The 27,640-nt window shown below is 39.3% G+C and overlaps 1 protein-coding gene across 3 annotated transcripts in view; it reads right to left on the bottom strand.

The window, feature by feature from the left end:
- Window positions 1–20,741, bottom strand: part of htr2aa (5-hydroxytryptamine (serotonin) receptor 2A, genome duplicate a) — a 53,116-nt gene extending 32,375 nt beyond the window's left edge. The window contains exons 1-3 of one of the 3 annotated variants that reach the window (XM_042425574.1): window positions 20,492–20,741; window positions 19,285–19,419; window positions 754–954 (exon numbers count right to left, since the gene is read on the bottom strand). In XM_042425574.1, coding sequence (XP_042281508.1) covers window positions 754–877 — 124 coding nt within the window. In that variant the 5' untranslated portion in view covers window positions 878–954; window positions 19,285–19,419; window positions 20,492–20,741. Of the gene's footprint in view, window positions 1–753; window positions 955–1,074; window positions 1,159–2,223; window positions 2,295–19,284; window positions 19,420–20,491 lie in introns of those variants that run through there. The other 2 variants (XM_042425573.1, XM_042425575.1) reach the window with 2 other exon arrangements.
- Window positions 20,742–27,640: the final 6,899 nt, after the last annotated feature.

Here is a 27,640-nt window from a genome sequence, read left to right as displayed (position 1 = left end):
AATTAGGGATGGGCATTTCAATCAAAAATAGCGTTCAACTTAATAGTGAATGTGAGATAATCAACTGTCTTCTGTCATTGCTAACAGTTAGCTGCTTCCTTGGGTCCTCAGCAGTACATCTGCCAAGTGTGAAGTTGATCAGATGAATAGTTGTTGAGAAAATCGAAGGACAGACATACATACATAGAGACAGAGACTCCTTCCATTTTAGTCAGATAGGTCAGCATTGGATTTTGAAGGAGAAAACACTAACTTATCAATCACAATTTTGTAGTCTCCAAAGTGGTATCTACATAGCTGCTGTAGCCCCTACAAGAACTTACACTTTGGAGACGGTGTAGCTTTGGAGTCTCTGCATGTAGCTGCTGTAAGCCCCTTAACGGAGAGGTTTAATGTCATTACAACACTTTGAACTTTACTGTAAACTCTCATTGACATCCCAAAGGTTCCATACACGCCCACGAGTGCCAGACAGGAAAACAGAATTTTGTTCAAAATGATGCAGAACATGTTGGCATGGTAGGTCAAGATATGCCATATCTGATGCTGTACTGCATTAATCAGAGCTCAAAAGGTCAAACACAACATAGACCATGACACAAACAGAAACAAATCATTTCTTTTGAACTCTATTGACACAGACACAAACAAGTCATTTACATTTCAACATTAAAATAGCTGTCTTATGTTTCTGTGTGTGTGCATGTTCTTGTGTGAGTGTGTATGCGTGCATGCGCATGCGTGTGTACTTACCCACTGAGATCGTCCAAACTGCCATGATCTTGATGCGGGCCTTGGTGTGGGAGTTGAAGCGGCTGTGGTGGAAGGGGTTTCGAATAGCAATGTATCGATCCAGAGAGATTGCGCAGAGGTGCATGATGGATGCTGTGGAGAACAGGACGTCCAGGTAGATCCAGATGGGACAAAGGTAAGAGGGTAGGGGCCACCCATAATCTGCAGGAGGGGATGGATGGATGAATGGGGACGTAAAGAGGAGAGAACGAGTAAAATACTGTTAGTATCAACAGATCAAATCTGTGGTATCGGTGACGATAGTTTTGGTTGGAAGAATACCTCTGTTCTAGTGTTCTTCTACTGATGTTCGTGATTTCTCATATTTCCCACAATACCTTTCAACAACCCTCTACAAAAGGTTAATTTATGGCTGTTAAGCAAAAGTTTGGGATAAACACAAAAATTTATGTAGCTAGTTTGTGACCATTTGGGTGTCAGTTTGGATCAAAACCCAACCTGAGTTACTATGGCAATGCATTTTTATTGTTTTGTGCTTCTTTCCTTGAATTTTAAATTGTTGGTGTAAAACCACAACTTTAAAAGAATTCCACTCTTTTTGATACAGAAGACAAACCCATTTAAGACAGTTGTATTATTACTAAAAGCGTGGTCTCACCCGTGGTTTAGATTCCAGCGGCAATCCAGAATCTGAGAATTGTGCTATTAGATGATTATTTTGAGTGTAGATCTGAAAACTACAGACTGGTTTCACTCCTACCCTTCCTATCAAAAATACTTGAGCACACAGTCTTTAACCAAGTTACTGAATTCCTTTCTGGGAACCTGTACGATCTGAATCAGCCTGGCTTTAAGTGTGGTCACTCTACCAAGACTGCACTCCTTTTGGTAATGGAATCACTGCATTCAGCTAGAGCTGCTGGTCAGTCCCCAGCTCTATTGCTGCTAGATCTGTCAGCTGCCTTTGTTAACCACCAAAGCCTCCTCTCCACACTCACTGAGCTTCGTATCTCAGGATCTGCCCTCCACTGGTTCATGTTCTACCCCCCAGAGAGATCTTTTAGAGTATATTAGAGGGGAGAAGTGTCTAAACTGCACAGCTTATCCACAGAGGATCCTCAAGGTTCAGCACTTGGTCCCCTTCTCTTCTCAATATACACCACCTCATTTGGTGCAATCATCTGCTCCCATGGTTTCTCATACCATTGCTATGCTGTCAATACCCAGCTCTTCATATTGTTCCCACCAGAAGACCACACAGTCTTGGCACAGATCTCGTCATGCCATGCCAATATCTCAGCATGGATGAAAGAATGCCACCTTCAACTTAACCTCGCTAAAAACCAAGCTCCTTGTCATCCCAGTCAGCCCCTCTATACAATAACAGATCAGCATCCAGCTCGAATAAACCCAACTCATGCCCACAAAGTATGCCCAAAACTTGGGTGTCATGATTGATGACCAACTAACCTTTAAGGTTCATGTGGCCTCAATTGCTTGGTTGTGTCGATTTGCCCTGTCCAACTTCAGGAAGATCAGACCCTACCTGTCTGAGCATGCAACACAATTCCAAGTACAAGCTCTTGTAATGTCATGCATTGACCACTGTAGCTCCTTACTGGCAGGCTCCCATATGTATGTTCAAACCTCTACCGATGATCTAGAATGTGGCGGCATGGCTGGTCTTCAGTCAGCCCAAAACTGCACATCACCCAGCTGTTCATATTCCTCCACAGGCTCCCAGTTGCTGCCCACATCAAATTCAAAACCTTGACACTTGCTTATAAAACAGCAACTAAAACAGATCCCGCCTACCTGAACTCCCTCATTCAGGTCTACGCTCCCTCCCACTGACTATGATCTGCCAATGAAAGGTGCCTGGTAATACCACCACAACAGGGCCCTAAGTCGCTAGCCAGAGTCTTCTCTTCTGTAGTTCCCTGGTGGTGGAACAAGTTACCAAACTCTGTTTGACCATTAAAACTGCCTATGGTCATTTTCGTAATTTCATTGGCTATCAGCACAATTTGTTCCAATTGGCAAACTCTCCTTGGCTATTGTAGGCTGTGGACAGGACACAGAAGCTCCTATTGGGTCAAGTGAGGTGTCAATAGAAAGGTCAGAGTGCAGCTGCCAATTTGATACCAAGATATCGCTAATATTAACACGTTAACTGAAGTTATGATGGACAATATGTGGAAAATGTGGCACATACATACATTTGAAATGATGCAATAGCAGTCCATGGGCATTTATTGATGTAATGATGTGTATTGGACTAAATATTTTACTGGATTGGATCAACTGGACCTTTGCCAGTGTAACAAGACCATTTTGTCAGAGTTTTATCAATCGATGGAGTAATATGAGGCTTCATAGGTGAGTTGCCCCAAATTTGTAATTGTTCGTTTGTTTTTTGGTGGTTTGACAAAGGTGCTGATTGTACCTGCTCTTGTGATTATAATCTTGAAATGGTTTGCATCAATTGAATCACAAGAATCTTAGCTTTCCAAAGATATGTCACATGAGTACCCACTTAAACATAGGAGTTGTGTACATAGCATAATTTGTGTATTGCATTGGACTGACCAAACTAAATGGGCCAACACTCCAGAGTTAATTTGAAACAAACCAAACAGGTTAGGTGTAAAAGCACCCTCAGATTGTGGTTGTACTGCTGCTCTCGTATTGACCAACAATAGAAACCTCTTAGGTATGAATGTGTTGAAGTGAGTGAATGAAAGCAGGACAGTGCTGAAAAAACAAAGAGAACCATTGAAATAAATACTGTAGTTGTATGTTATGTAGGCAACTGCTTATTTCCTGTGTTTGGCTTTACAGCTAGTCTCTTTCAGATGAATGGACAAAATGACATGCTGAAACATTTGTTTTTGTCCCTGACTGCTGACTGTTTATGTTTTAATTTAACTGTCTGTAATAAAAAGCATTTGCAGAGCCATAATGATGGTTTTCATGTGCTCGTTGCCTCTAAAAAGCTAATTATACAGTGACCACGCAGTGATAAATGGAATGAGTCATACAGATGGATCGAGGCTGAAGGCTTTAAAACCTGCTTTGAACTGAGAACATGCTCCAGATATATACACACTATCTTAACTGCAGATGCACAAACTGGAACTACGCATCCACACACATGCATATGCACATATGTTCACTTCACATATCACATAACACACAAACACACACCAGCACATGTCCCTCATGACTGTCATCTGCTTGCACGGCAGCCATCTCTAAATATAGTCCTTTAAATTGCTTTTGAAACCACTGAGCTGCCAATGGAAAGTGCATTTTACAATATTCTGAATATCAATATGAATGGAGACAGATATGCTTTTATGGTACATATATATAGGCGAGGCAGGTTTATTTATTGAGGCCATTTCGTACACAAGGCAGTTCAAAGTGCTTTACACAGGCGCTTTACACAGGCGCAGAGCATTAAAAATCAAAAAGATAAAATAAAAACATTCACAAAGCAATTTTATAAAAACATCTATTGTTTTCTTTAAAAATAAATTCAACAAGTCTAAAAGTCTACAGCCACGGTAGCGGTAAGACACAGCAAAAAGAGAGTTGTTGGAGGGATAGATGGATAAAGAATGGAGAGAAGACTAATATTTTTAGATCTTCAGCACTAGTGGGGCCAAAAAATGTACAGTTTGTCCTGACGCTGACACCAGAGGAATCAAAAGGATTTATCCTCTGTATGTTGGCCATTATAGGACGTCTTAGACTCACCATGGATCAAAATTTTAGACTGAAATGCTGACAAACTGATGAATGGACAGACAGATTGATATTGTAATCATTAGTCACATGCTACTAGCGTAGCAAAAAAATGATATACACAAAAAATTTAAAGAATGTAGCAGTGAATATGAAAGCATTTAGCCTGGATTTAAAAGTATCTGAACAATGTCACAAGGGACTGACATTTCTTCCACTAATTCACTAATCATTTTCTATTTGTATATTTTATATATTTCTTGTCTGTTAACTCCAGGTTGGGCAGTTTAATATTTGCACGATGATTTATAATACTGGTCTGCTGACACTGATACTAGTTTTGCATTAATTTGATACCATTCCATTATCTGTCTACATACAGTAGATGGAGACCTTATTTCAATACAGCAAATCAAATTTTGCATATAGCAGTAACATGGCGCTTTATCATAGGCAGAGCAGACAGTCACACTGAGCCTGCTAGCATCCTGCTACTCAACACAAGAGCCACAGACTTAACCCACATTACCTCTCCTGCTAAAGTCTCCTTCTTATCTAACTTTCAAAAATGAACACACATCTTGTCCTACACCTTGGCTTGTTGAATGAGCCACCAAATAAACATTCACTGGGGAAAAGTGCACCACTAACCACTGTAGTGATCCAACCTGCTCAACACAGATATATTGCATGGCGTCTTTTATTATGTATTTCACTTTCGACTTTTATGCGACCGGGCAAGTAATTTACACACATTTATATGAACATAATAGAAGATTGTGAGCATATTCAACACAAGAAAGCTAGCGTAAACATAGGCTTTACTAGATCAGACAGTGCTAGATCAAATAGAGGAACCCTAGAAGAGCATGTGAGAATGACAGTGAATCCGCACATGGAGAATTCAAACTGTCAGACCAAGCAGGAAGTTGAAAAAAAAGTCTTTGCAGTTGGGAGATTTGTCTCTGTCAGGGTGTCACCAGCTCCTTAGGATCTACCTTAAGGGTGTCAACAAAAATTGACAGGGAACTGAGGGGATTAGAGCGAGATCATCACGGATGTCTACACCATATTCAGGGTCAGGATGGAGCATCTATGCAGTCCTTCCTTACCCTCCTCCCCTCTTCTGATTCTCCATCATTCTCTCCACAGGTGAGGGACGACCTGATCCAGGCTTCTGTTATTTGCGAGAAGATGACTCATCCATGTCACTTGATGTCGCCATGGTCACCGTCAGACTCTCGACTATTGCCTCCTCCTCCTCATCACTCTTGTTCTCTGCTTTTCTCTCAGATTTTCCTTTTTCATCCTCATTGCACTCCACATTTTTGTCCTCAGTCTCACTCTATGTCCTAGTCTCTCTTTCACCATGTCTTCTATTTATAAATCTTTTTTGGTCTCTCTTCCATTCAGGCCCATTATGCTCAGGCATCAGTGACAAACAGCCTTCTCTCCTCTTTTTTTTCAACCTTCAACTTTCTCTTGCACTTGAGTTTCCATTCAGTCTGTTTACTTTTTTGGAAACTAAAAACCTCTTTGCTTGATTTCCTCCACTGTCTTGCTGCACTTAGGGTGGAGAGATTGTGGTTGTCTCCATGTATACCCTCCAGGTATATTTTATTATATATTATATTATATTTAAACCAGACCAACTGCAAAATACTAATAATAATTATAATGAAAAAACAACAACAACAACAACTTGAGTTTCCATTCAGTGGACTGAAGTGAATCAATTAGCTTCCTCAACTTTTCTACTCAGAAACTGACATACTATATGTAAAAACTTCTCAGGTTCGACATATATATTAAACCCCTGAAATAGGGATCTTTCTGAAAGACAGCTACGCTACTAGGCCTTTACCACTACAGAAACTTAACAACTCATAACTAAAAGGAGAGCTCCACCAAATGTACACAAAGTCTGTTTCCAGTACTACTGCATATGTAAAAAAGAGGTATAAAGCGTTGTGGGTCCAGAGGGAGCTGTGTAAAATCTGATAAACTGCATCAAGTAATGTCACTTTAGTCAGCATTGGTTGGCACTGAAGACTACAAGTTTGAAAATGAAAAAAACTGGGGATGTGGATTTATTAAGAAGTGAGGTTATCAGACCTCTGTAGCTTGCTCCTCATCTCTGCTGGAGGCTGGCAGTTCCAGGTTACATTAGCCATTAATAGCATAACCAGTGTGGCCAACTACTCTCAGTAGAAAGTAGCTAAAGCCTGCTTGAAAAGTTGCTAGATATCACTAGGTGATGTCACACACTAATATGCATATCTGAGACATCATAAAATAACCACATATATACAAGATTTAAAAAAAAAATCAAAGTAAGCACCGACTACCCAGCAAGGCCTGCATCCTTCAGTCTTGGAGCCTGACTCATCCACAGATTCGCCAGCTAAGAAGCAGCACGCCACAAAGCATCTCTCTCTCTCCATGGACTCGGTAACAACTGGGCATAGCCTAGCAACACATAGTGTAGCATAGTTTAGCTAAGCATAGACTGTCTCTCTGTGGAGAGATAGAAGGGGAGAAAGGCCAATGTCCTTAAAACGATTTGCATATCCAAATTTAACTACCTTCTACAGTCACTTCCCATCAACATTCCCTAAAAGTACTTTAAACAATTTGACAGATTAGGCAGATTAAGCTAGAGACCAGTAGATCAGGGAGGGCTTGGTATCCCAATCCTTTTGTTATATCATTTCGCCTTTGGTCTCCGGCACATGGTGCACTGGTCTTTACCCCCAGAACAAGCTCCTCCCTAGCATACCATTGAGAGCTCCTTGTGTAGACCACTTCACCCTAATCACTTTGTCACAACTAAGCTGACAGCAGATGAGCAGACTCAACCCAATCTTATCACACACACAATCGTTTTTGAAGAGAATCACTGCTATATGCAAATTTGACCCTCACTGTCGCATCTCAGCCTCTATCTGGTTAAACCGCAAGTTATGTGTCGGACACTCATCTGTTATCTGGAAACTGTGGTTTGACAGAGGAATTCATCCTTATGCAGATACTTAAGGTGTTTGGGTGAGGACACAAAACATCTTACTATTACTCAATCCTGCTACACTGCTCAAACAACTTGGCTTCTGCCCTTAAAACGGTGTGGGAGTCTGATCTGGGTGCATCATTCACAGAAGGAGAGTGGATTTGTTATTAAGAAATTTTTTAAAAGTATATTATATAAATATAAGATCCTGAACAGAGTCTACTAGACGTCATCTAAATTATATAAGGTCAAACTAAGAGATAGCCCTGAATGCTGGTAATACCAGGGGGGAGACAACACCCTGATGCTCATGTTATGGGACTGCCATAACATAGAAGACTTCTGGGTGGGAATTCACACCCATATTGAATGTATTCAGAAATACAAATTTCCCTTCTCTCCTAGTCTTTTTGTTTTAGGTGATCCTTCTCTTCTAAGGGATCTTAGTCCCTCAGTTGCAGACTGGTTTGAAACAGCCCTCATGCTGGGCCACAAATTATTATGTGTGAATGGAAGGCCCCTGGTGCTCCCTCTGTGAACTCCTGGTATAGTCAGGTTGGGTATCTGGCAGCACTGGAAAAGCTGTCTTTCAGACTTATGAATAATGTAGACTTTTACATGCTAAAATGTAATAATTGGGAAACCTACAATAAGGGCCCTGATGGAAGTTTGATTCATTAACTGTCTTGTCTTCCACTTTAGCGTGTAGCATTGTAAAAATATGCTGTTGGGTGTATTTCCCTTTTTTTTTCTTTTTTTCCCTCTCAAATCAGTGCTGTTTGTTACTTTATAAAGTGTAGCTGCACTGCAAACAGCTTCTCAGGCCTCCCCTCCTTTCATTACGTGAATCTATTTTATTTAATGCTGTATCATCTCAAGAGGGTTGCTCTCAAGCACTGATTTGTATTTCCTCTTTGTTTTGTTTGTTTGTTTGTTTTGTCTTTGTGTTATACTATTGTCTACATTGCGTATGTTAAATGCAGCATCTTTAAAAATAATAAAAAATTATAAATCGGGAAAAAATGCAGTCCATTTACCATTTACAGAAGAAAAAAAGAGAGGTAGAAAATAGGGTTAGGGTTAGAGTTATATATATATATATATCATATATCATATATCATATATATGTAAAGAAGCAGCAGATAAACTGGATGGTTAAAACAACACTGATGTCAATTTAACAAACTATAGCTTCACTGAAGAGCTTTTATGGCTACTTACTTCGTTGTATTTTGACATTATTATTTGATGCAGCACGTTATGCATGTTAATGTCATATATTATCCTCTTAACTCTGATTCATTCATCTGTCTCATGAAAGCAGCTTCAGTCTGGCTGCTGGCTTCGGCATAGAGGGTTCGTTTATTTTAAACACCCGTGTAGCAGGAGCTGTTGGTAATTTGTTGGTCCATGTTAACAGTAACAGCTGTCTCTGTGTCTCATACGAGGATACAGTGCTCAAACAGAAAACAAAACAAGTGCTTCTAGAAGCTACAACAGAAACTAAGGTAGGAAGCCAGTCTTAGCTAACAGCTGTGATGGAAGTCTGCATAAGTTACGCTATTTCTGAATTTGAGAGGTGGCTAAATGGCGCTCACACATTACATTTTTGTCAAGCTTCACATAGGCTTACATGTAAAATTCTTTTTGGGGCTACACTCAAAACGTTCGGCAAAAGAGGGACAAAGAAGATCAGTGTCAGTGGGACATAACCACTACATTTTACTTAAAATGTACATAAAACACCCAAATCTCTGACTGAACTGTTGCATTGTGGGTAATATAGGCCCCAGGTTTTGACAAGGAGGCAAAATGTGTGGAATAAAAAAGACAATATCTCTGGTACTACTTCATCAGATTTGATCCTTTTTTAAAAAAAAACAAAAACATTCAGCACTACTCAGGAGATGGTACGAAATCCAGCAGTTTATTTGTAACACAGCAAACACCGCAATTAATGATGCAAGAATTTGTTTAGGTTAGTACTGAGGTTTATGGTTGCTTCTTGGGTGGAAGCTAGTTAGCCTAGCTTGCTAGCTTCCACTTTCTGAGTGTAATACAAACTTAACTGCCCAATGTGCCCTTCCAAAAGTTAAATGTTATAGAGGGACAGACATTTTAAATCACTATGTGGGCTTGTTGAAAAGGGGGGAAAAAGCTTATATCATTGTTCGTAGGCTATTACAGGACTGTGACATGCTCTAGTTGGTAGGGCACCACAGAACCTGACAGTGTTTTTCCTAGCAATGCCAGCCCTCAAATGTCAGTGAACAGCTGCCCTCCAGAGGACTGAAGCTTAGATACTGTTCCCACTAATATCTAAAAACTGTTTCATCCTCTTTTTAGAAATGGAGAATTCTGCACAATAGCTGCATTACAGTTTCTGTTTCCTCAAACAAAAAGTGAGGAGAATCCAAATTTCAGTGCAGCTTTAAATCTTGAATGCCAGTGTGTCCACTATGATAGATTACCTATGTCAAGTAAGTTCAAAGCATCTACAAGTAGATTTTCTCAAGATTAACTGAAATAATTGGCTGCATGGACAGGAAGAGATAAGTTTAAACACTGTTGTATGCTGTAGTTAGTGGGCTAGAACTTGCATTAACACAGGTTTGGTCTTGTAAACTGGTTGACCTGTGTTTAGTCCCCATGTTGTTCCACCTAAAAGAACTCAAGCATGGATGCTGCACTGTAACTTATCCTCTATTCTTACTTCCCTGTGGAGAGCCACAAAGAGAAAAAGAGAATTCCCCCTCAAGCACTGATAAAGTATTACATTATAACTGGCTCTGCAACCTCTGATGGCGATTACCTGGACCCAGAGTGAATTATCCCTCACAGAAAAATTCTTCCCCCAACACATAAACACAAAAAGAGAAAACCACAGAAAGAATCCCACAGGACCTGCTGAAATGTGACTTCTTGCTCCCATGCCTGCTGCTGCAGACAGAGCTGTCTTTATGAAATTGCTGCTATAGTTTTACACTCAACATGTCGTGGCGTTGTCACCTGTGCCTTGTTACTCTGAAAGAGCTGCAAGCCAATATTTCTGCTTCCCTGACTTATAAAACCTCAACAACTTCAGGGACTCAGATCACAGGAAAGCTGCAACTGCGACTGTCACTACCTGACACCAATTACGCCCAGTCAGCTCTGCATGAGAGTTCACTCTTCCAGATGACTGTGAAAAAACTCTTGATTTTTTCGTCCTGTTCAGGTGCCAGGGCAAAGCTGTTCAAAGCTGCCTCAAGAAATCACTGTATTACAGTAATACCATAAAAGTTTTGTGGAAAATGTATCATTTAAGTCATTAAAATACATACATTAAATACTCAGGACACTGAGGTTGTGAGTGCTGTGTAACTTGTATCAATTTTGGTGGAAATCCTATGTGTCCTAAATATCTTTCAGTGTTCCTGGTGCTGTATACTGGTGTGATTGAAAGAAAACAGTCACAGATGTGATATTTGGTCTTCAGAGGCCTGCTTTGTTTACTTCCATCCACACATTTTTTGGTTAACATCAAAATATGTCTGAAAAAAGACTTTTAGTCACTTAAACAAACATTTGTCACAAATACAAGAACGGAGGTGTTTGGCCAATTAAATAACATATGAGTCAATTAATTGTTTAAATCATTTTTGAAGAAAAAATGCTAAAAATGTACAACCTCTCACAAAGACTGACTTATAGTAAATTCACCATCTTTGGGTTTTGGACTGTTGGTGGAACAAAACAAACTATTCAGATATGTCACCTTGGGCTGTTGGTTCTGAATCAAAAAGCTGCATTCTCTCACTTTGTTGTGATCAACAATAAAGACAGACAGAACAGACAAAACAGATTCTTGCAATTGTGGCTAAATCTAGAATTTAGATGTGCTGTATTAATAGATGTAATCAGATTTGGTCCGCATTTTGCAGTCAAAAATAATGTCCATGTGTTTTTCAAATTTATTGTTAATCATTTTTTATCATTAAAAAAGGAAGATAAAAGGTCTTTGGGGAAATATCAGAAATGTTCCTTCTTATCTAGCAGCTGGAGGGATGTGTCACATGTTCCCATCACCAGTTCCCAGATTCTAAGGAGACTCAAAGGTCTTCAAATGTCTTGTTCACTGACCAACTTCAATCATATTCAGTTTAAAATGATAGAACAGCAGCAAAAGCAGCAAATCATCCAAGTGGAGAAGCTGGAACCAGTGAATGTTTGGCATATTTGCTTGATGAATTATTAAACAATTAATTATCATTAACATTTTTGTCGATTGATTTTCAGTCGACAGTCATTGTTGTTTTAAATTTTATTTGAGATTTTGTGCAAACAGGACTTAAAGAAAAATAAAGCACTGTTTTTTTAGGGGTCCAAGCAGTGAAACTCATAAACCATAACAGCTACAGTTCTCAAACTTGGTAGATAGGTTGGAAATCTCATCCACTACTCAGACAAATAAAGTTTGGTCATGACTGGCAAAAAGGGGAGTGGTTTATAAGCGTAAACTCACATATTCATCAATATTGCAGTCAAAACGTCCGAAAATCATTTAAATTTCACCGTAGGTCCTACAGAGCTGAAATTTTTTCAGCACATTCACTGATGTGTGATAAAAGTTTGTCTCACTGCAACCTATGGTCAATTCAGAAGTCCGTCACTCTATATTTTTCAAAATATGTTAAATCAGTTAACATCTATATCTCCAGAAGTCTTCATTCAATTGCTACCAAAGTTAAGACAGACATTCTTTAGATACTAGACACCACACGTTTCAATTGGTGTTCATATATGTCAAACAGTGAGTCCGCAGTGATATTCAGTGTCTCACTGTAATTTGTACTGTATGCACAGCAATTTCTATTTGACCAATTGTTTGATCAAACTTCAACAAAGTATTTGGCAATACACCAACATTTTGACTGTTGAAAGCATTTTAAGTTTGAATAGACAAAAATACCCCAGTTTTGCACATGTGATGTCATTGCCTCAGTTTGTGAGAAGGTGTGTAAAAACCATGTCTCCCCAGCAGTGCAGTCTGTAAGTCACCTTCTCTGGGGATACAAAGGTTCAAGGTTCAAATCCCCATGTAGCCAGGTCCTTTTGCTTCTTGTCAGTTAAAGAATCAAGCACCCAAATGCTCGCAATCTGCTTGGACCCTGCTCATTGCTGCTTGCAGCTATATTTTATGTTTCATTTTTACACTGTACAAATCTTTTACAAAACACAATGACAGTTTAATTACTGAAATATCCATCTTCCTTCTTTACTTTTACTTGGATGAAAGCTGACTATGCTGACTATGATCAAACATTTATTGTATGATGCAGTGGAGCCAGAGCTCCAACAAGGATATGAGGATTATTTTGGCGTTTTCATTGTGTAACCATTAAGTTGAACAGTGGGTCAGGCTTTCAAGATCTTCTCAGTATTTGATGTGGTTTGGACAGAGAGGGGAACCACAGGGGAACAGAGTGCAGAGTATCGATTGGCTGATGGATGCAGACATGAAGAGATTCGATCGCTTGAGATGCCTCTCTAAGAGGTTAATTCTGGGTGACTGCACAGACTGAATGCTGCGACTGTTAACCACAATGGAGGCTTTCATGTGACATACCCTACACTTTGACTGTCATATTGAAAGTCTTCAGTGGTTTGGAGCCCTGAGGTACAACAAAAGATAAAACTAGGAAACCTTTGTGCCTTTAGCTCCGGGCTAAAGGCACAACAGAACAGAACATAGCTCTTTGTGTCTAAAGTTTTTTGTGTGTTTTCTGGCATGTTTGTTTTTTGATGCCATTGTCTGAATGACAGTGAATTATATCTGGAACATGTGGTAACTGTTCCAGCTGACTCTTTACACACAGACAAAAGTAATCTCATACATTTTTAAACTTGTTGAACTTTTATTGCACTCACACCCAAAACAAAACAAAGAAGAGATCATTTTAGCCCACACTACACTGTAAAAATGTCAGCTTATATTAATTTATATGAATTGAACAATTACAAGTTGATAGGCCTTAGAAACCTAACTTATCACTTACCTATTTAAAGTAAAAACTGAAATTATGCCAACAAATAAAACTAGTCTCTTGCTCCAACAAAAGTGAGTCCTTTGAGTCTGTAATTCATTACAAAATGAGAAAGTTTTGTTGACTGTCTACTCATGCTGCAGCTCGCTAAGCCTTCTGTATGATTGTATGTTTTGAAAGCACAAGAGAGAGAGAATGATGGCTAATTTCATTGTAATCTCAGCTCCATTATCACAAGAGACAGACCCTTTCAAGGCTATTTCCATCATAGTTACGATCGGGAGTAGTGATGACTATGTACGCATCTTTGAGAGACAGATGCATTTACATTTTATCAACATCTGGCTAGAATGCTCAAACCACCTGCCTCAGATTGTTTAAACCCAAGGTGCATTTACACTTCACTTTTTTGATGTCTGATGTGATCCGAGCTGCCCAAGACAATTGATTCACATTTTGGGGCTAAACAACTAATACCTAGGGCCAGATGTACACACAGAACACAAGCATACACCATTTTCTACACATTAACTACTTTAAAAGAATGTGCGCACCTCACGTATACTTTAGACCAGTTTATACATTTGGTTCTAGAGTGATCTGAGGCTGATAAGATCCTACACAGCAATTTGTAAAATGTAAAGTGCAGTTATAAACTTAATTTTGATTTGATCAGTTTTATCATTTTATTAGACGTTATTTTATTTCTTCTTTTATTTAATAATTGCTAATGTTCTTTTAATTTGATCCTTTATTTGGAAGCACTTTGTAAAGTCTATTTTGATACTGGCGCTATAAACTAAATATTTTTGATTTTTAATAATGATGATTGAGATATCTGATGATTTTGATGATGATTTACAGGTGATGAATTGATGACACAGGTGTTATAAATAACTACAGCTGCGCCTAATGAAAGCTGTTACTGGAGAACATTGCCGATGTGGCAGAGTTGGTAAAGTGGCATTTCCTCCTTGTTGTTATTTTTTTGACAGGTTTAATGAGTGGTGGAGCGGACAGAAGCATTGATATGCAAATTGCTCATTAATGGCATGTTGACATCCAGTTATGATGGTGGGAGTAGATGTTCCACAGTGATTAAGATCTGTCAAACAGAATCATGTATAAATATAAACTATTTGCACTCCAAAGCTGAGCCTCTTGTCTCCCCCTCTCCTCTCAGTTGTAGCATTACTATGTGCCAGTGGCATAAGCAGAAATTGTATTTTGGATGGGCCAGTACAAACGTGGGCGGGCCATCTTTTCTCAGAAAAACAGGGCTTATAAAAACTTAAAAAGTAGGAAAAAGGACAAACATAGACAAACTGAAAAAACAGCAACAATTTTACTTTGCAACATTCTGCAAATATGAAGCAGTGAAAAATGACAACAGGTCTACGTTTGTTGTTTTCATAGCCTACAAAACAAGGCGCAAATGCCTGGGTTTGGCATTGAATACAGAGATGATCTCATCATAATTCAGAGTCAAGAGCTCCTTTTCAAAGGACAAGAGGGCCAGGGTGTCAAGACAGGTAGTACTCATGGATGCTCTGAGGTCCGTTTTAATCTGACTAGCAGTGGAGAACAGTCTCTCAACACCACAAGAAGTCATGATAAAGGTGATGATGACTTGAGGTTTGGAAAAATATCTGGAGCACAAGTGGATGGAGCGCTCCTGGATGGAGCTCTTTTTGTGCTTCCACAAACTTTTCATGTCAGCTGCTGCCTTTCATGAAACTGTGTATATTGTTCAGTGTATCAAAGACTGTGCTAACTTGCCCAGACACCTTTGACGCTGCACAGAGCACCTAATTCAGTCTGTGAGAATTACAGTGGACACAGCTTGAGGAAAAGTTTGTTTTAGAATCACATGCACACCTCCCTTGTTTCCTGACTTAACGGAGGCCCTGTTGAAACTGAAGCCAATGTACAGAGATGGGTCAAGTTGCAGTGGTTCAATCACCTGTAATATCTTTGAAATATCACTTGCACTCATCGCGCTTGTGTCCATGAACCCCATTGCCCATTCTTTTATTTTCCCTGCGTGAACATATCTCACATCAACAGCTACAAGTTCACACTTTGACTCATCCTTATATTCGTCTGCCATTAGAGCATAATAGGTGTCTGGTGTCTGGCAAGAAGCTGCTGACTCCAGCAGCTTATTTTGAACATCTGGGCTCATCAAAGTTCTGTTTCTAGGCAGCTGCTCTAGACAATTTTGGATCTGTGGATCATATTTGCACAACTTGAACAGTTCTATAAAGTTTCTTTATTGAAAGCATCTGCATGTGTCCACATAGGGGGATGCCCTGCTTGGTATAAAACAGTCCATATCTAAAATGGTCCTGATTCCTCTTGATAAATGAAGAGTCCATGGCATCACGATTCATTTAATTGAACACATTTTCCCAGTTTGCAATTTGGCTGGCCCTGTAATTTTGAAACTTGTCCAGTGAAACAGAGAGGGGCTCGCAAATGAGCCATCAGCTCCGCTGGGTAAATGTCTGCACATTTAACAGAAAAGAGTGTCCTTATTTACACTGTATTCCAACCAAGAAAACTGTCCATACCACTTTGATGAGAAGCACATTGATTTTCCATTCTTGACAGTGCAGGGAAATACCTTCAAATTTAGCTGTGAAGGTGGTTCATCAATTGCAGATAAATTGCATCAGGCCGACCAGGAGAGAACACTGGTCCGGAGGGGCAAGCGACCGGGTTAAATTTCTTGTGGGCTAATGAATCTGAAGAACTGGGCTGGGTGGACTTGGTTGATGGAGGCAGTGGCGTGCCTTCTTCCTCAACTCTTGCTTTTTTGAAATAACACATTAAAGAACTTTGTTTAGCTATTGTTTTGTCAGTAATGTTACATCGGCTGAAAAGCTAGCTAGCTAGCTGGTTGAAGGCAGCCCAGAGAGTCTGCCTGTCAGAACCAGAGCAACCAACTAGCAGTCCTGTCCCCCAGATCAACACTCCATTAGGTTTAGAGAGAGACAGGTTCTGTTGGTCATGGCTGAAGTTTTTACTGTATAATGACAAATTGCACACAGCTCTGCGTAAAATAAAACCCTGCCCTCTCATTCATTTGACTCATTCATTGGGGCAATGCATTGACACACAGCAGGGGTGCCAATACAGAGTGCTCTGACACAACAATGCAGGGCTGTCTGGCAAAAAAGTTGAACCTGGCTCAACTTTTGCTGTAATGAATGTGTGGAGTTATCCAGCAAGTCGCTGCATTGGCCAATCACATGCAGTACTGTGCAAAAGTTTTAGGCACCCTAGATGTTTGATTCTTATCCATTATGCAATACCACCAGGGAGGTGTCTGATCGGTCCCAAATTTATTCATGATATGACAATGACCCCAAGCATACAGCTAGAGTCATAAAGAACTATTTTCAGCAACGAAAAGAATGATGAGTCCTGCAACAGATGGTGTGGTACGGCCCCCACAGAGCCCTGATCTCAACATCATGGAGTCAATCTGGGATTACATGAAGAAGCACCTGAGATGGCCTAAAAAATAAATCCACAGAGGAACATTCTTTCTCCAGGATGGTTACAACAACATACCTGCAAGTTACCATGAAAAACTGTGTTAAAGTGAACCGAGGAGAACTGCTGCTGTTTTAAAGGCAAAGCTGCTCACAGCAAATATTGATTTACTTTAGGTTTCTGCTGTTTACTCAACTTTGTAAGAAGTTAATTGATAAATTAAAATAATTTATAGCAATATTTTTGTAAGCATTTTCACTTTACCTTTAGTGCCTAAAACTTTTGCACAGTATTGTACATACAAGCGTACATTCCTGGTGGTGGTAACATGAACACTGTGTTTCTGCTGTTTACTCACAATCATCATTGTAAGATAAAACAGATAAAACAGTTTATTAATTTGTTGTGAGAATGTGAGAAGGAATAATACAGTCCAGCACTTCCTTGGTTTTCCTCATAACTTTGATCTGAGTCTGAGTCTGAACACAGATTGGTCAAGGTTTGTTTTAGTGCTTGTGTTGTGGTGGGAGAGAGGCTACTCTGCATTATGAGGGAACGCTGGCACATACTGGCTGCCACTCCTTTTTGCTAAATTGACAATTGACTGTGAACTTCACTGCTCATGTGATTTAAGTGGCCTACCTGCATTTTGTTCAGGCTTTTCATATTTTCTGTCTGCATGCTTTGATCACTCCCTGAGTTAGAATATATTCTATTAAATTGGTGGACTTTGGATTAATCAGTGTAAAGTGCTGCCTATCTGCTCAACTGGGATCCCTTTTCTCCAGAGGACAGCTGTCTCTTCATCCAGCCTGCCGGCTCAGGTGTGCCACAAATCCCCGACTGGCTCCCCTGCACTCTCTATCAGCATGGAAATCACCTGCAGCTGCACTGTCGCTGTGACGGACTCTAGTGACCGGGGTTTTTCTTAAACTGGAGCTCCCTTCATGTTTGCTCACCAATGCTGCCATTCTATCCAAGTGACAAAACTGCTTTAATTATGATGTTCTACACTGCCACTGCTACAGAATTTACGCAGCTTCATAATCACATCCAACAAGGGGTATTTAACCCGCTCCCAAGAGTTTAGGATTTTAAGAAACAGACATTGTTACATCCGTAGAGGCTCTCGCTGCGGTTTCAATATGGAATGTAGAAACAAAACAAACCTGGGTGTCATCATTGGAAACACTGCAAGACTACCCTGTACCCGGCAAGATGCAAAATATGGAGTGGATCACAACTCTACAATACATCTCTGAGCAGTGTCTTTGATCTTCATGCCGCTGACAAAACACGTGAGGTCAGTTTTTCAGCCTCTGCTCCCTGGTTCACTCACAAATTATATAAAATAAAAACAGCTGGACATGACCTGGAATGATGCCTCAGACACTCTGGGCTTACAGTCCATCACATCAAAGGACTTACTCAAAGTCCCTTAAAGATGCTCTGTCACAGTTCTAATCTAGCCTAATTAATAACAATCCTGGCAACCATGAGCATCTTTTTTTCCACCATAATCATCATTGACTTTTTCAGAGCCAAGGTCAACAACATCTGCTCTCTGATGTCCAGCTCTTCCTCTTTGCCTCCTTCTGTCATCAACCCTGTCTGGGAGCTCACCATCTCTCCTAAATTTTACTGGCATCAAGCAGAGCCACATCCCCCTACATACAGGACCTCATCACACCACAAACCTCTACCCGCACCCTCAGATCTTCCAAGAGCTTGCTTGTCCAGGTCCCAGTAGGAAATCAATAGGAATATACTAAATGTAGGTATGTATGTACATAATTTTGTACATGACACAATTTCACTATTACACTTATACTTTTATACTATCATAATTCTTCTGTAGCTCCAACTCCACTTCCTGGATTGTATTTCATTGTCTCACTGGTACCTTAAACAACATGCCCTCACCACTGCAGCCCTTTGCATTGCTTTAACACAGGGCTGTTTTCAGTCTGAGTGTAGCCTTAGGCACTGCTTGCTAGATGGTAAGTTCTAAATAACAAGCCAATTTTAATACTCCGATTTTGCAGCCCTGCTAGAAAATGAAATGGTTACTCTAAAGTAAAAATACTGGAGGGGAAAACAAAATACGAAAATATAAAACATGTATTTGCAGGATGGATGAAACAAAGTTTAAAGTATGTGTTGAGCCATATGAAATTGTCATGCAGGCTGGAACTTGCCCTGACTTCCACCTATATAATCCCCTGTCAGTATCTCAATTACACGCACCTCATTTGTGTCGTTTCATCTGAACCATCATCTAAAGAGACATCAGTGTCTGATGACGACGGCACAGCTGGGATACAGCTGCATCACCTGTCAGTCTGCAAGTGCTCTGTGGTGTTTTTTGATGCCTCGGACCATCTGAATAATGATAAGGGGCACAGTCATTATTTCCCATGCAGTTATTCTAATTTGATGCCCTGCCTCATGACAAAACAAATCCTGAAATATTAGTCACTGCATGTTTCACCTTGAAATAAACAGTTTGACAAAGAGCCAAATGCATTTAAATTGTTTCCGTATATATACTGTACATTCATTATTTAATAATCTAGCTTATGATTACAGGGTCTCATTATTTATAGATATATTTAGTAATATGATGTAAAAATGGAAGTCTCTGTACATAAATATATCTCATGTCAATAAAGACTATAGTTTCTGCCTGACACTCAGAGGTTTTCAGTGTCACCTGTGACTGAATGACACCAACTGATAGTTAAAATGTGTCTCTTGTTGAAAGACAACGGACTGTCCTGCTATATCTCTAAACATTGACAGTATTATATTACATCATTACTAGACACCCGAGTTGCTTTTATTATTTGTCCTGGTATAAAATTGTTATACCCAACAGACTGTTGACTGAGAACTGAATGAATCTACACTGTAGTCACACCAGTAACTGATGGAGCCATCTGACCACAGGAAACAAAGAACAAAGTTTTTTTTTTATCCCAAGCCAAAATGTGCAAACAGATACAATTTTTAGTCATGAACTGAAGCTGTCTGGCTAAAATTTTTCTATGAAAAGCAGACAGAGAAGCTCAGAGAGAAGCAAGGCGTAATGTTTGTTTTTTGATTAGAAAAGGATCACAAGTCCTTATTAAAATGAGAAAAGAACTCAACAGAGAGACGAAATAGTGTAAAAGCTCAGACACAGACTTGTTCATGGCCAAGTGTGCATGCTTTCAAAAGAACAGAAATATGAAAATAATTGATAGAAGAAGAGAGCGTGGAAATGGAGAGTAGGAAAATGAGCTCCCAAGAGGACAGAGTTGAGCAGAGAAAGGTTGATCTGATGAAAGAGAAGAAGAGAGGAAGTGATCTCAGATTTTGTAGAGAAGAAGAGTGCAACAAAGATGAAGACAGAGCATCACACACAGTCTGCATGCAGTCTACATACCTAACAGTGACTCACATTAACACATACCTGAATCACAGCACATTACATTCCCAAACTCTCTGAACAGACTAGGCTCAGGTCGATGATCCTTTCTCTCCAAAATCTGACTTGTTTACCTCAACAGAAATATTGCCAGATGTCAGAGGATGAAGCCCACACACACAAACAAACACAAACAAGCACACACACACACACACACATGCACTCCCCTCTGACTGTATTTGTAGACCTACTGCATCAAAGCATTCCTCATACACACTCGCTGTCCTTGAGAAAAGCATATATAAGATGAAACAAAGCTTATAAATAAATGTAATTTTATAGTAATATATGTACAGTACAGTAGTATAGAAAATATGTTTATACTAATTTGAAGAACAGTGTCTTAGAACTGCATGACAGAGGAGGAGTGGATGGTGAAGGTTAGGTTTGGGCAACAGAAGCACTTTCGTTAAAAGGCAGGTTCACAGTTTTTCAAGTCTGTTCTAAAACAATAGTCAGATATATATATATATATATAATATTTCATCCATGTGTCCGTATACATACATATACACAATTATCTGTGGATACCTACATTTTATACATACATACATTCACTGTGTGTGCATGTCTGTCTACTCCTGCTCTAAGATGTGGGCACTGATCATATCTATATTTTTATTTGTTATCTCAAGATCTTCCTCTGTCCTTTTATAAATTCTTAGTCTCAGTTTAAGTAATTTCATAAGGTAATTGTTGGCCTCATATCTCATCCACTTAACCCACCGTCTTTTATACTCTGTCTCTTCATTTTAACTCTATATGTTGTTCTTTGCATTTCTGAGATTTGCTGTAATGTTACTTTCCATCTTTGAACAGATGGACTTTTAGCCAATTCATAGTTATTTGCATCAGGGCTGCCATTATGAGTATTCTATACACTGGTCCATTTCCTGCATTAGCTCTATGTATTCTTTCTTTGAGAAGCTGCCAGAAGTATTTCTGTATCAAAACCACAATTTGTATTTTGTGAATCTCTACTCAATATCCCTGACAGTGTACCAAAGGCTAAGACTCATGGGATATGTTGTTGCAAAATGCTAACAAATTGCAGTATGTAAATTACAGGCAAATGGATGACTATACATTTCCACATCTTCCAGTTTCGGTCCGGGGGGCAGACACCATCTCTATGTTTAAGAGTAGGCTCAAAACTTTCCTTTTTGATAAAACTTATAGTTAGTGCTGACCAGGCTGGCCTTGGACCAGCCCTTAGTTATGCTCCCATGATGCACTAAGCTCCTCTCTCCTCCTCCCCCTCTCCATCTGTATGCATTCATGTACCATTAATGCATGTTACTAACTTTCTTGTCTCACAGATTCCTATAGATCAGGGTTGTGGACCCTTGAGATAACTTGAATTGAAAATTGAATTGAAGTAAAGGTCCATAGACTTTGAAGCTACTGTTTGTTGTTTGGACATCCTGTATGAATCCTTAAATTGGCCAAGTTGGCTTTAACAAGCTTCTGGCATTCATGGAGCCAGTAGAGCAAATCCTCTTTAATCATGGCTCATTGTTTGCTCTGGCTTATTTACTGCTTTTTCGAGAAGGAGAGAATTGTTACAATACATACAAATGATGTGTATAAGAGTCAGCTTCTGTGACTCTGGGTCACAGACAGAGCATCAACATCCATCACATCATTATTCATTGTATGGCCGTGTTTACTCTGCACATGATAATAAATTTCTTGAATTTTGAATCTTGAATCACAATAAAGAATGATTTTAAAAACACAATGAACAAGTGACAAAAGTCTGATGGGTTCACCTTGATACAAATGTGAACTTTGCTACACAGTGGCGGGTGGTAGTGATGCACTTACAGCTGTTTGGTAACTGCCCAATAACTTAAGTTACAACAGTAGCCATTTAGCTGGCTAACAACTATCCATTAAGTCTTTACAAACTTTCACTCTTGTCACTCCTCACCTAAAGAGATTGATGCATTCTGGCCCCAACACAGATGATTTTGTGTGAGGGAGAGAAATGATCAGTGATCAGATAAACACTACAACAGCTCAGTGCACCTTTTGTATGGTTGCATGTGTTGAATTCACTGGAGCTGCTTTCTTCCTGACTCTTTCATGAGTCAGAGAAACTTCAGTTATAATCACAGGTCCAGACCCTGTAGAGGCTACTTCCACAGACTATTACAGTTGGGAAGAGACAGACAGATGAATTTTTTCAACATCTGGCTAGAATGTGTCTCAAACCACCTACCGAACATGTCGAACAAGTGGATTTCAATCTGTCTTGAATTCTTCTGTAGACGTATTTACACATAGCTTTTTTGATGTCTGATAGCTATCCAATATGAAGTGGAAGAGTGTAAATGGGGTGTCAAGAGTAGTGCAACCAGTAGAGAGACCATCTGACTCACACAGCTTTTGTATGTAACTGCCAAAACCCAAAATCTTTCACATATTTCAGTCCAAGATCAAAATAAAACTATTAAAACAAGTGACAGCTGAAGGACAAGTGGAAAGAATTTGATAACTTGAAACTACTGTAGCGTTAAAGCTTGAGTAACTGTTGAGTGTTGACTCACTCTGAGTAAAGACAAAAACTCCTGACTGTAAGACTGACTGTAAGTGTCCATTTAAAACTAAAAGACATAATATGTCAGGTATGTCAAAAGCTGTGTGTATGCATGTTTCTGTTCCATAGATTCAATTTCCACTCCAACAGTTAACCATAAATGGACTTACACACTGCAGCACCTGTAATGCCTCTGGTGATCATTATCTGGGGGTTCATCAAGCGACACTTTTCACATACATGCAGTCATGTGATCTCTTGGTATACACATATTGATTATAGCTAATTTAATGTGAGGAAAATAATTGAGTAATTCAAGGGCATAATTTACTAATTTGATGAGACTGTTTATAGAAAATCTTCCCCCTTCATACCTGCTGGGCTTTAAAGACTTGACTCTAAAGATTTGAAAGTCAAAGCCAGAATTCCCACTCCAGTAGTTGTTTTTACTGACTTTAAGATCTTTCAGGAGTCGGGTTGCATAACACAGGAGCTGGCATTAATGTGTCGCACTGGCTGCCTGAGTGTTAGTGTGAAGAAAAGAGGTCAATAAATATCTAAAGTCAGAAGAGACTGAGGAAGTCCGTGGACAGGTTCTTTTCAAGTTACAGCCAGTGATCCACCAAAATATTGAATACTAAATAATGATCTCACATTCCCTTAGAGAAGAGAAAGATTTTCATATATGAAGGAAATGAAGGAAGCAAGAGAGAGAGAGAGAGAGAGAGAGAGAGAGAGAGAGAAAGAGATGGCATCATAAGACTTTAAAGACAAAGGACTTAGTAAAGCACTAAAACATATCTGTATCTCTCCAGAGGGAGCTATATGAAATCTGATAAAGTGCCTGCATGTCCTGATTTTGACAAGTGGTTGTTGTTCAGAGACTAACATTTTGTATGATGGCCCTGGGACTGCCTCAGCCAATCAACATTTGCGATGTCATCACAGAGAGCCTTGCTGCATGATGTCTGCAAAACTTGAAAAAAGAAAAAAAAGGAAGAAAAATGGCAAAAAGGCGCAAATTACAAGATGCGACCGACATGAAAATTTTCAAATTTACTTATTAGTTTATACTAGACTGCTACTACAGTTTTATTGGTATGAGAATATTATGCATATGTGCTTTTAAGATTAGCATTTTGCCACCATGGAAGTAAGCTAACATTAGCTTTCAAAGGTGAGCTAACAGTTAGTCCAGTTGCTACCAGCCAAAACTGATAAGCATTGCTATCTTTCTAGCTCAAACTGAAACAATCTGAAAGTGATATTTAGATGTTGATATTTTTATAGCTTGCCTTGCTAAAAAAAAAAAAAAAAATTATCTAGTTAGCAAAGATGAGCAAGCTAGCAAGCCACAAAGCCAATACTAACCAAACTTTTAATGTGTAGGTCCCTACTGTACATATAACTCTTCCTCCTCCTCTCCATCTGTATGCATTCATGTACCATCAATGCATGTTGCTAACTTGGCTTCTTCCCCGGAGTTCTTTGTGCTTTCTCATTTCGCAGGAAACTCTGGGTTGCAGGCCGAGCCTTCGCGGTCCTGTTGGTGTCCTTCCCCGGCTATTGCTGCTGACTGACATTACTCTCACAAGGTCTTTAAATCAGATGAGATCTTCAGGCTCATTTCTTCCTTATTTTGTCTCTCTCTCATCATTTCTTTCCATATCTGAATTTAAAACTAATGTGAGGAACAAGTTGGCTGCCCACTCTCTAAAGTGTTAGCTGTTAATTGCACAAATAAGAGCCCTGATGACTGTAATCAGTACATTGTGAGCTGTGACTGCAGCAACACCATGACAGCCTTGAGGTGCTGTGATTGTTTTCCACCCACACTGATTACTTAATGTATACATTCAGCAGGAAAACAAAATCCTCCACCTTTCTCTTTAGCTCTTATAGTTAGTAATTAATGAAGTGCATGCTGTTTTAAAATACAACTAAAAAATTTTATGCAAACCAAGTTTGAACTGAAAAAATGTTACATCCTCTCAGTGAAGTGTTGTTAGATGCTCAGACTGGCACATTGACTGTAGTTGAACTTACTGTCTCCATCTTCATTGCTGTTGAAAACAGCTCATTATGTTTTGGCTGACAATTCAAACCAGAGCCATCACACAGAAGTTACACAAATATATTAGATAAAAAACAAATGACATCAATCCTTGGATCTGACAGCAATGTGACATAAAACAGGTGCTCCTGATGCACAGATAGGCAATTAATGTCAAAAAGTCAAGGCACACTGCTTTGTCAAAGTACAAGATTTAAGATATATATATTTTACCAAAAAAACTTTTATATTGCAGCATGATCAAGAGTCTACAGCATGCTAGCAGCTCTGTCGGGCTGTACTCATGCACAGCAGTGCTTTGAGTTAAATGCTAATGTTGGCATGATGTTAGCACTATACACACAAGTAGTACACACAGCTGGGGATGAGAATGTCATTGGTTTTTCAGGTATTTGGTCATAATTCAAACAAATATGGACAAAACTGGACAAATAGAAATGTTGCTAGATGAAAAGTCACTTATTACAACTATCATCTGGGAACCATGAATGTGAATACAAAGTGTCATAGCAAATACATATGTGTATATATACAGTGTGTGTAGATAGATAGATAGATAGATAGATAGATAGATAGATAGATATATAGATAGATAGATAGATAGATAGAAGTGGTGGGCCAACCAACATTGCCATCCCTGGAGCCAATCTCCAATTGCTACTTGCAGTCAAGGAGCTAGCATTGCAGCTAGTGTTACACTACCACAATGACTACTTAGGATGTCAGGGTGGATGGATGGGCAAGCATCTAAAGTGTATGAAAAGCCCTGGAGACCGCAGTTCACGTCCTGTCTCCAACAGTCAATGTCAATTTCTCTTAAACATGAGTCCGATTTTTACCTAAACTTCAACTTAACCATGAACATAACCAAGTGGTTTTAGTTGCCTAAACTTATCCAGACTTTAGCCATCAATGTGGCAAATCAGAAAAAAACTCATCTGAGTCATTTTTAGAACAGATATATGGCTTGTTTTGGAAAGCACTGACAAATGACCTATTTTGTCATTTTTGGATATGAAGACTTCTGCAGAAAGTTATAGATTTCAGCTTAAATGCACAACCAATAAATTGCAAACAGCTGGTTCATGTTTAGTGACCTGGATGCTCTGTTAAGTTTTTCAAAGGAAAGCAAGTGGACAAGAGAAAAATGAGATGAGGTGCCAACAAAGTTAATTATTCCAGCTAATCCTCTAGTGGACCTTAGGTTGTCTAACATTTCTCTCATTCTTTTTAACACCTTTGTTTCTGTCACTGTAATGCTCTGACAGCACATACAGTAGTCTGTTCCTTTAATTACACTGCTGTGTCTTGATAAAAGGCAAACTCACTTGACTGTCAAGTAGATGTCTCGTCTAATGACATCAATTTCCTCTGGCTTTGTTGGAGCAAAGGCAAGGGAGATGAGAGGGTTTTTTCTTTCTTGGGAACATTGACAAAGCAAGGATACATTTCACTCCTCACTGCTTCACATTCATCATTTATTCACATATAAACAGGGGTTAAATGCCTTGCTTAAACGTATCAACACTATTCTACAAACAATTCTTCATTCACCATCCTGTGGTTTGGTGGAGGTGGAGCATGGGTGCAGCTGAATCATGTTTTCACCAAATTGTCACACGCAACTCTGTTGCAGTCATATGCATCTTGCTTTTTGTTTGGTCAGACCTATCTGATGTTGCATGTCCTCTAAACAAAACAGATCATGGAACAAGAAGAAGTTTGATACCAGTTTACATTACACATTTTGTGAAAATAAACACAAGATGAAATTTTAATTAGGTGGTCATATATGGCTGTCTTCAGTTTTGTTTTTGTTTATAGAGCAAGAAACTGAATGATGTGAGCCAGCCAGTAAAGTATAGTGCTTTACTGGTTGGAATTCAAACCGACAAGATATAGCAGTTCTGTCTTATCGAATTTGCACAGGCTGCTAAAAACTATGGAAGCTGGGCATTTAGCCGTATTTTGGTAAAAATATGTTTGTTGGTCTTTCTTTTGAGCCCCTTTTAGCTCATAGTTTACAGTAGTACGTATATTTCAGTCTCACCACTCTTATCAGCAGTATTTCCAGCAGCAGCAGGAAGCTGTTTCCAGCAAGCAAGCTCTGACATACCCACTACCTGCCCAGCACCAAACAGCAGATAGATAAAGTTAGTGACTAGCTGGGGAACATAGTGGAGCATTTAGCAGCTAAAGAGACAGTTATTTTTCTCAGGAGTTGGTGGAGACCAAAAACAGAGCTAATTCATCTCATGAACACAAACAGGACTCCAGTGGGTTGATAGTGTTGTGTCTACTGAATGTGTAAAAAGGAAATTGCTAACATGTTAGTCATGAAAACTTGCCAGTGATGAAGTGGTCTGTCAGCCTATTTTCTGCCCCCTTGTGACCAACATTGATTATTGTAGCTCTTAATTGTCTTTGCTGTAGAACAGTTCAGAGCAAAAAAAAATTAAACAGACATTTAATTAGCCGGGAGAGAATCTGTTTTGCATATGAAAAGGTTTGGCAATGA

The sequence above is a fragment of the Thunnus maccoyii genome, chromosome 11 (assembly GCF_910596095.1).
Source record: "Thunnus maccoyii chromosome 11, fThuMac1.1, whole genome shotgun sequence".
NCBI lineage: Eukaryota > Metazoa > Chordata > Actinopteri > Scombriformes > Scombridae > Thunnus > Thunnus maccoyii.
Note: the sequence above shows the minus strand (reverse complement) of the source record. Positions and strands in the feature narration are given on the sequence as shown.